Raw genomic sequence first — 10831 nt, forward strand, 5'->3', positions numbered from 1 at the left:
GCAGAGCTCCCTGGGCACCACAAAGGAATATCCACCAACACACACACACACAGGGAGGTTAACATGCCAGCTTATATATCAGTCTCTTGTGGGTTTCATTAACCTAAATTAGCCCTAGAGAGCCTTCAGAGATTAAAGACTTCCTGAACTTCCAAGCTGAAGAACTGGGCCAAGGTGGCCTCATCTCAGAAGGACTTATCTAGGATGTCATTGTCTGGCCTATCTTCAGTAGTAAAACATTAAGGTTAATTTGCCAAATTTAGTATTGGTTCTGCTCAGTTCTTTTCTTGCACATGGTTGTTTTCCACCCCCGACCTGCCCTTTGCCTAGTCTTTATAGTAACAAGTAGGTTTCTCCATAGATGTCTGCCTATTCACTCCTAGTGAATAAGGAACCCCTGGTCCCAGGATGAGAAAAAAATCTGAGGGGGCTGGGTTTAAGGTTTTGCTTGTTTGTTTGTTTGTTTGTTTGTTTTCCCCCAGGAGTTTATTGGGTAGACTAGGAGACAAGGAGGCCCTGCATCTAAGAGAAGGTGTTGGGCCAATTGGTGGTGAAGCATGGCTTGTGCTGGCAATGAAGGAGGACGCGGTGGAACAGTGGGAACTTGATCTTGGAGTCCGGGAAGTGCTTGACTGACGGCCGGCGGCACTTGCTGGCTGCAGTCTCCTCCACCATCAGGATCTGGATGGAGTGAGCACAGGCACAGTGCCGGGCCCTCATGTCTTGGTAGCCCTGGGTGATGGTGCCTGCGTTGGTCAGGTCCCGATACTCTAGGTACATATTGCAGGTCCTACTGCGGGAGTTGCAGCGCAGCCAGATACCAAAGTGCTTCACCCGAAGGCGAGATTTTTCAAACATGTTTCCACAGTAGACAATTTCCCCTGAAGATTTTTTCATCTTCTTCAGCTGAGACACAAAGTACCAGAAGCGGGACTTGGCAACGACATGATTAGGTGCAAAGATGCACCTGCGGCAGAGGGGCGGTGTGCGGCACTTAGGGGTGGGCAGGCAGCACCCCACCACCTCGCACCCTCGCAGTGTGCCCGAGGCCTTCATCATGTTGTCTCCATCTTCGCCACCACCCACAAAAGACTGGGTTCAAGATTTAGATGAACAAGCACAAAAAAGGAAGATGTTGGTAATTTAAAGAGCAATAAATGAAGAAGAGTATCCTGCAAATTTTTGAGTATCTAGAACTTAGGATCATCACCAGGTTTCAAGAGCTTGTTTTATTGTAACTGAAGATAAATTCAACAAATATGCATAGAGCATACCTCCATGTCTCAAACCACATAGTGGAGTCTATGGACATAAGGGCAAGCTAGACCTCAAAATCTCACATTCTACAGTTTATTTCTGTTTCTTTCTCCCATGAGACTAGGAAGCTAGTGCCATTCAATCCACAGATTCTTCCTGAATTAACTTGAATTTTTTAATTTCAGCGCAGTGACATAACCAAGAAAGTCTGCAGACACTATCTGATTCTCTGATGCATTATTTCTATACATGTTTCCACAAAGTTGTAATAGAACAAGGTTTAGTTAAGGGAATAAAAGTCAAAGAATGAAAAAAAGAGTTTAATGTTAAGAACTTCCAAAGATCCCAGAGAGAGAATTTCTACCACATAACTGTCTCCTGCCTTAGTCTTTTGCATATGAAAACTACACATTTACAGTTACCCATGAATGGAATGTCTAAAGCATTCAGGTAAGTGCTGTGAATGTTTTTCATCATCTTTCTCCTTTTCTCCTATTTCTATTGAACCACATGAGCCTGAACATTTTTTCAGAGGCTACTAGTGTAATCCATTAGTTTTCAGCATAGTTTTATTGAATATCTATTATTATCCAGGTACGACTTTTACCTCTATTAATAATAATATTTCCTATGATGTTAAGGGTATGCACTTTGGGGTCAGAAGGTCTTAATGTGCATCCCATTTTCACTGATTAGTAGTCCTGTGAGATTCTTTCTTCAATTTCTTCATTTGTACACATGCATAGCATCATAAGAACACATAAGAATACCCACCCTGACTACCTTCATAAGAGTACTGTAAGCATTTTTTGTTTAGAGTAAACTATTTGTGTTTCAAGATAAAATTGCTAACAGCATCTTTTTTAAAAAAATCACAGGCAACATTCCACATTCCTTTGCAGCACCAAAGCAAGCAAAGGGTGTTATATGGCTCGTGGGAGCTGAGGTACATAGGACTTGTCACTACATGCTGCTCTACTGCTTCACAAAGTCCTGGGCTCTGAAAAGTCTTTGTTAGAAACAGAGATATTGTTAGGCGGCTGTGGCTGTGTTATCAGGAGATGTGCTTCATGATACCCACTGCTAAATAAACTTGCGGAGAATCAACACCTGAGAATCTTGGGGAGCTCGATAACTTGAATAAAGATGCACACAGTTCAGATGGAACGCGGTTGTGTTGGAAAGCACATCCTCGCCACCAGGGCCACACTGTGACTTTTGTAGGTGCTAGGCACTTTTGTGTTTGTGGGCCCCTTTTGCCATAAAAGAGTATATTAAATTAATATTTTATGGCTATATTGATAGAAAGATGAATATAATCTAAGCAGGATTCATTATCTGTTTATTATTATGCTTTTTGTTCCTTTTAGAAGAAATTAAAATATTGTTATTAGCCCTAAAAATATCGCGGCCTCTAGACACTGGGCCTGCTGCATCAAATGGATGAGTTGGTTCTGCTCACTGATGCAGATGTTTGTCATCAGACCCCACCACCTTTCCAGCCACATCCTCCCCACTCTGCCCCTCATTCACTCTATCCCAGCCCCCCTGGTCCTCCTTCTAGCCTTCCACTATCCCCAGCACATTCCCATTCCAGAGTCTGAGCCCTGGGGTTCTCTTGGCCTGGGATACTCTTTCTCAAATCTCTGCAAGTCTTAGCAATAAGTCACTGACTCAGAGAGGCCTTCCCTGATCACTCTCGCCAACCCATTACCCTGTTGTAGTTTCTTTGTGGTACTTACGACAATCTGAAAACTTTCATTTTTTTAATTTACTGTTGGACTCTCATATAAATATGATAGAAGGGATATAAGTTATATCAGGGCAGGGACTTGATATATGTTATTCATTGTCATATGCCCAGTGCCTGTTCTATGCTTGACTTTTGATAAACATTTACGGCACAAGTGAGTGAGTAGATAGGTTGCGGAGATTTTTCAGCTCACCCAAAGAATGTGGAAATAAAACAGAGTGCCTGCCATTTTGTTCATTTGTCTTATAAACAGCAGGTCTCCAGCAGCCTGGAAGAGGCATCTTGACCAGTGAGTGCCCAGTGCTGAAGGGAGAAGAGGGAGAAGGCAAGCACTTCTGCACGTATAACCAGACCAGACTCTGGGGAGAACACAGGCAATTATCATAGCTGAACCCTCTGAGTTCCTTTAAGGAAGTTCGTTTCAGCCCTGGCTGGCATAGCTCAGTGTATTGAGCGCAGGCTACAAACCAAAGTGTCGCAGGTTCCATTCCCAGTCAGGGTACATGCCTGGGTTGCAGGCCATGACCTCCAGCAACCACACATTGATGTTTCTCTCTCTCTCTCTTTCTCCCTCCCTTCCCTCTCTAAAAATAAATAAATAAAATCTAAAAAAAGAAAGTTCATTTCATAAAGTCCCTTTAAGAAAATTCATACAAGTTCTGTCCAGAAAGTATCCATCCATGTGCTATGAAAAATAGAGACATTTATTGAAGAGAATAAAAGATACAAGAAACATTCTACACAGGACAATGATGCCTCATTCCCCTTCAAAGTAGTCACCTTGGGACCTCACACAGTTCTTCCAAATCACCATCAGCTGCCCTGTCATATTTTCCTGACTTTCATCGATGGTCCGATACTTCTTCCCTTTCAAAGGTGATTTTAGTTGTGGAAAAGCCAAAAGTCACAGGGTGCCAAATCTGGGCTGTAGAGGCACTGAGTCCCCTGGGCAGTTTGATGTTTCACCAAAAATCTCTGCACAAGACATGATGTATGAGCTGATATATTGTCTTGATAAAGCTGCCAATCACTAGTTGCCCATAGCTGTGGCCTTCTGAATCATCAGAATATTTTCTGTGGAGGAAAGTTCAAGCTTAATGCAAAATTTGATGCAGATTCGTTGCTCTACTCACTCAGTCATTTTGAATGCCATGGCCACATGCTACACATGCCAACTCAGCAGCATCTACCACCCCCACTGGCTAGCACAGTGAAGTCATTGTTCACACATGTGTGTTCCAATCCACTCTCCTTGGTTGCCAGGTTATATCAATTTCTCACAAATCATTCTCATTATATTAACAATGGTTGGATTTTTTCTTGGACAGACCTCACACAATTGACCCTTAACAATGTGGGGGTCAGGGACACCAATTCCCTGCACAATTAAAAATTCATATGTAAATTTGGTTCCCCCCAAAACTTAAGTTCTCTCTCAGTATCTATCAGGGATTGATTTCCAGACACACACACCCCTGCACCACAGATACCCAAATCTGTGAAGGCTAAGTCCCCTGTGCAAAATGGTATAAAGCAGTGCATACAGTCAGCCCTCCACATCCACAGACTACCAATGGGGGACTGAAAACAGTACACATATTCATTGGAAAAAAACTCATGTATAAGTGGGCCCATGAAGTTCAAACCCATGTCATTAAAGGGTCAACTGTACTGTTTTTTTCCCCATACATACATACCAATAATAAAATTTAATTTATCAATTAGGAACAGTAAGAGATCAATAATTACTGATAAAATAGAACAACTATAACAATATATTGTAATAAAAGTTACATGAATGTGATCTCTCTATGTGTCCCTCAAAATATCTTATACTGTACTCACCTTTCCACTTAAAGGGAAAACTTTAGGCCTCCTCTTTGGCATACCTGAATTTGCCAGCATCACTATTTTTGCACTTGGAGGCATTATTAAGCAAAACAAGGGTAACTTGAGGACAAGCCCAATGATACCATGACAGGTGATCTGATAACCAAGATGGTGACTCCATGACTATCAAGTGAGGAGTGTCTACAGCATGGATCTGCCAGACAAAAGGGTGATTCATGTCCTGGGCGAGATGGAGAAGGATAGCATGAGATTTCATCACATCACTCAGAACAGTACACGATTTAAAATGTATAAATTGTTTATTTCCAGAATTTCTCCACTTAAAATTTAAACTACAGGTAACCAGTGGAGGAAGGTGAAAGCTCTGATGGTGGTGGGGGGAGGGGAGGGGCCACCACAGTTTCTATACTCAAAGGATACAATGAAAAGGAAACCAAATCAAAGTTTGAAGACTAGAAAATACCTTGAATGGACATATATCCACTCCTTGCCTTCAGGCAGGAAATGGGACAGTGTTTAGACTCAGAGAGGAGTGGTTTTAGGGACTGTGGGGGACCACTGTTGTTGGCCAGCAAGCTTCTTTTGGTAATATCACATGTATTATCTACTAAACAATAATCTCTTCCTTATTTATGTGTAAATTTGGTGAAATCCTCAGTCAAAGTCCCCAGCCCTGTTCTCTGAAAAGAACAGTCATGTGACCCAACAGAACCAATCAGACTTTCTCCAAAGAGAATTGAATTTTAGCAATGAAACAAGATGGGAATGGGGGAGTGGCAATGAGACATTTATTTGTGCCAATAGTCGCACATTCATAAAACTATTGATTAGTTGCTACTTCTGATAACCCCAGAAATGCCACTGTATCCTTCTCCTCAGAGCCTGGTTCTCCAAAATTGCTCAATTTTGTGAACGTCTTGTTTACTTCTTTTCTGTTTAAGGAAGAAGCCAGAGTCATTCCTGTGAAAGGCCTGACTAAGGCAGTGGGAGAGGTGCTGGACCAGAGTCAGCTGACTGGTTGTCTAGATGCAAGTAAACCCGATGACCACTTCTGTGTGCCTCAGCTTCCTAAGACCTCAAAGACAGGTCATTCCTACTCAGTAAACATCTCAAGGTTACTGGGAGATTAACATGAACTAGTAAATTAACTAGCCTATGTGTCTGGTAGGTCTCCCACAAAGCACATTCTGAGACGGAGTTAAGAAACCAAGTGGTTTATTTGGAAGTAATGCCTCTGAAAGATAAAAGGGGGAAACACAGAGCCAGGAAGGGAAAGTCTTCAGACCACAACGTGTAAGCTTGTCATAACTTGATGAGAACAGGAATCTACATATGCATAAAAGCCAAGGAATCTCTTGGGGGAAAGGAATCAGACCCCAGTCTTTCCCCTTCTCAGGCTCAAAATTGTTAGTACTTTTTTGATGAGCTGTTATAGTCTCAGCTGGAGCCCAAAGGGGAACTCATCCTAAGGGAGGGGCCATGAAGACGGGTGCCCCAAGCTCACTAGTGGGTCTGCGGAGACAGTCCTCGGGCACTGCCTGTGGGGGCCCCTCTGGAGTCGTGTGTGCTCAGAGCCTCAGTGTCCAAGGCTCTAGTTCAATGAACAATATAGGCACCTAATATGTGAGTTTCAGCTTTTAAATTTTTTTTAAAAATTTTTCTCACACTGATTTTTTTCCAGGACCACCCTCAGGTATACATAGACAACTGGTTGACGTTAAAGGAAGACAAAATAAGTGAGATTTTTAAAAGTTGAATATTTTAACCTAAGTAAAAAAATTTGTTTTCAAAAGATTAAAATTAATTTAAAACTATTTAAGGCTGATTTGCCTATATACTGTCGATAAAGCTATTACATGTATCTCTAGATGAAGCAAGGGTCCTGGGCAGAAAGAGGGTGTGTGCGGGATTTCCCCAGGCCCATCTGAACCAGGGATCCACAGGGAAGCCACTCCCTGAACAGTGACGGTGCTTCTTTTTGAAATATGATTTGGAGAGTAACAAAATAAGGGGGTGGGTGTTAGGGAAGGGAGGGATTCTTTTTCTTTCCCAAATTGCCCTGGTGTTGACAGGAGGAAGATTAACATTTGATTCTAAGTGACCTTAGAATCCACTTATTTGTCATCTTGGAAACAATAGGTGAACAGTTTTCAAAATAACTGAACAATATAAACAAACAGTTGCTTTGACTAATCTGGGATCTCCTGCTGCCATGAAGTCACCTCCAGGACATTTTCAAAAAGGTTTATTTTAAATCTCCTGACAGCGTGAAAAGCTTGCCTGAAAACTGACTGGTGTGTAAAAGGAAGCCATCATTCACACTAATGGGGTCCTTCAACTTGCTCTCCCTGGACCCTGAGATGCCCTAGAGCTGAAATGTGAGGCTTCTGAAACCCAGGGATGGCCAAAAGGATTTCACCACCCTTCCAGCTCACTCAGTGTAGCCCTCTTCCTAGTAGATTTTCTTTCCGTCTTCATCACAGACTACTATAACCACTAAAATAGAGCTCTCAACTTCTAAGTACCTGAGACGTGCTGACATGCAGAATCGGGTGTTTAATCCTCCATTCCACATCTCCACCCCCTCAGCCCTGTGACAGCCAGCCATGTGTGGTGTACTGACACGATCCGTCTCTATTCAAGGTGCTCATCTCAGTTTGTTTTGCCTCCCTTCTGCCCCTCACCACAGGCGCATGTACAACATTCGAATCACATCAAAGAGCTGAACCAATAAGACTAAGATGGACAACATTTGTATTTATCTAGTATTATTTCTCAAATCTGGAAAATTCATTTCCATGAATTTTCCCTGGAGAAGAAAAATTCTTTACAAACACAGACAGCTTTCATAATCACTCCAAGGAAATGACAAGTTCTTCTTGCAAACAATTCCTTTTGCTTTCTGAAATTTGAGGTGAGAAATTCCATTTGTCTCTCACAGAACCACGAAAATGGGTGATGTCACTCTTATACCACAAGAACTGATATTACAAGCTCTATCATGAGAGGTATGTTCTCATTTCCAAACTGAATTACCAAATTCTGTGTAGCATTAATGAGAAAACAGAGAGCAAAGGTAAAAGCCACATTATGGTTATTGCTCATGCAGACTGTATCCCTACGTTTCTCCTTTCTGGTATTTTCTTCCAAAAAATGGTGAGGGAATATTTGGGGCTTTTTTCTTTATATAATTTCCCATCCATTGGGAGCTTCTAGCTAATTATCTACCAAACAAGAGCAATCAGCTTACTGGAAGTAAATGTTCCACCTCTTCAGGTGCATTAGTAACAGAGATTAGGTCTATAGAGATCTAATAGAAAATTGACTTATCAGCCCTGGCTGGTGTAGTTCAGTGGACAGAGCACTGGCCTGTGAACTGGAGGGTATTGGGTTTGATTCCTGGTTGGGGTGCATGCCTGGGTTGCAGGGTACATGCTTGGATTGTGGGCTGGTTCCCCAGTTGGAGGTGTGTGGAAAGGAGGTGACCTACCAATGTTTCTCTCCTTCCTTTTCTTCTTCCCTTCCCCTCTCTCTAAAAATAAATAAATAAAATATTTTTTTAAAATTTTACCTATCATATAGTAAAATAATCTGCTTAAGTTCCCTTTGATTTTTTAAAATCAGATGAGCCTTTTAAAAACTTAGAGATACTATATTCCAACCACACACCTCCACTCTCTCCCTATTATGTAAGGGACCTGAGTACCAAATGTTGAGCTGATTTTTCCCACAACTGCACAGCTAAGTAGAGGCACAATTAAAACTAGAACCTAGCTGTTCTATATCTGTCCTTAATGTAAAATTATAATGGTGGTCAAGAAATTTAGAAAGTGGAATTTAAACTAGATTTTTTATATTCAGAGAAATGCCCAACTACTGTTTTTCATTTTTAAGAAATCTTGTCGCATTTTGTCTTCAGTACTATCACATCAATAAAGCTACCAATATCTGCCTTCACCTTTACTACACAGCAAATACATTTGGTGAAATGGATTTAGCTGCAATAGACTGAAGTGGTGTTAGTCACAAGGAAGAATCTGAAAGGGAGGGTTATTAAACCCTGGATCAACCAAGCAGGCAGTAAAGCATTAAAAATTATAAACTCCTCCTCAATGATGTGGAGCTTAACCCTCTACCACTTAACTTAGGGTTGCACTATTGACTTGCTTACAAAGAGTATTAAGAGGGGAAAAAATAATTTTTCAGTAGAGAAAACCTGGAAAATATCACCTAGTCATGTTATCAGGGTTAACATCATTGTGATAGCATGTACCCTTGATATGACATAATGAAAAGGGCACTTTATCTCTGTGGTCTTATTCTGAAAAACCTGTAACTTCTGTCTAACCATGAGAAAAATATAAGACGAACCCAAACTGAGAGACGTTCTGCAAAATACTGGGACAATACTCCTCAAAACTGTCAAGATCATCAAAACAAAAATAAATTTGGAAAACTGTCACAGAACCAAAGGAGGCTAAGGAGATATGACAATTAAATGCAATTGGTATCATAGATGGAACTGTGGATCAGAAAAGACATAAGAAAAAACTAGTGAAACCTGAATAAAGTGTATATTTTAGTTAATACAATAGTAATCTACCAACATTGATTTCTTAGTTGTGACAAATATACCATACTAAAAATGTTACAAAAGGAGAACTGTGTCCAGGGTGTATGAAAACTCTCTGTACTATCTTTGAAACTTTTCTGTATATCTAAAACTATTCTAAAATTAAAAGCTTACTTAAATTTTATTTTACTTAATATTTTTTTAAAGTATAGAGCAATTTTATGCCTTAGATACAGTTGTGTATAACAGATACATGATTGCCTGGAGTTTTCTTGATCTTTGTAATACATTTTATTCTCATAAAGAAAAATAGCAAAGGGAAAAAGAGAGAGAGAGAGGAAGGAAGGGAAGGAGGGAATAAGGGAGGGAGGGATAGATGGGAGTGAACGAAAAACAGACCGCGCGGGCGCGAAGAAGAGAAAGAGAGAGAGAAAGAAAGAAAGAAAGAAAAGAAAGAAGATGAACACAGAGAAAGCAACAAGAAAGATTTTTCTGAACGACAACAGTATGTCATTGCCAGAGGGAAGGATGCAGGAAGGAGATAAAGGTAAAGAGGGGATAATGCCTGGCTGGCGTAGCTCAGTGGATTGAGCGCAGGCTGCAAACCAAAGTGTCGCAGGTTCCATTCCAAGTCAGGGTACATGCCTGGGTTGCAGGCCATGACCCCCAGCACACCGCACATGGATGCGTTTCTCTCTCTCTCTTCTTTCTCCCTCCCTTCCCTCTCTAAAATAAATAAATAAAATCTTAAAAAACAGAGAGAGAGAGGGAGATAACAAATGAAGGATGACTATGACGTGGGGTAGTAAATCACTGGTAGATCCATATGAAGATGAGTGTTTGTAGAATCATATACCTCTAGGAAACCTATAGTAATTTATTATTAAGCCAATGTCACCCCAATACATTCAATTTAAAATTTAACATAAATGAATAATTTGGAAATAAACACGGCATAATGAAAAAAATTTGCATAGACACAGATTAGCAATAAGAGAATACTAAAAAGTTCTTTGAGCAGAAGGAATGTGACCCCCAGCTGAAAACAGAAAATGAAAAAAAAAAGTATCAGAAAGAATAAATTGCCAGATAAATCTAATTAATCTTAACTTTATTCAAAAATAATAAATAAAACATCTATGGAATTTAACTTTAGGAAAAGTTAAAATGTGAAAACAATAACACAAAAATTGGGAGAGATAAATTAAGTTTGAGTGTAGTAAGATGTTTGCATTGTCTTGGAACTAGAAAAGCTATTTATTTATATCATATTTTAATATTTGGAAAATTCATTTTGAACTCAAGTAATCATTTACAAATAGTAAAAGAATGTATACCAACAAGCTTATAATTACGGAAAGTAGAAAATAAATAATACAAAAGAAGTGAAGAAAAGA

General features: G+C 40.3%; 1 protein-coding gene across 1 annotated transcript; it reads right to left on the reverse strand.

The window, feature by feature from the left end:
- Positions 1-442: 442 nt before the first annotated feature.
- Positions 443-1091, reverse strand: LOC114495065 (60S ribosomal protein L18a-like). Its single transcript, XM_036022566.1, has one exon. The coding sequence runs from the start codon at positions 1057-1059 to the stop codon at positions 523-525; it is 537 nt and encodes a 178-aa protein (XP_035878459.1). The 5' UTR covers positions 1060-1091; the 3' UTR covers positions 443-522.
- Between the last annotated feature and the right edge of the window lie 9740 nt (positions 1092-10831).

Source organism: Phyllostomus discolor, chromosome 4, assembly GCF_004126475.2.
Source record: "Phyllostomus discolor isolate MPI-MPIP mPhyDis1 chromosome 4, mPhyDis1.pri.v3, whole genome shotgun sequence".
Classification (NCBI taxonomy): domain Eukaryota; kingdom Metazoa; phylum Chordata; class Mammalia; order Chiroptera; family Phyllostomidae; genus Phyllostomus; species Phyllostomus discolor.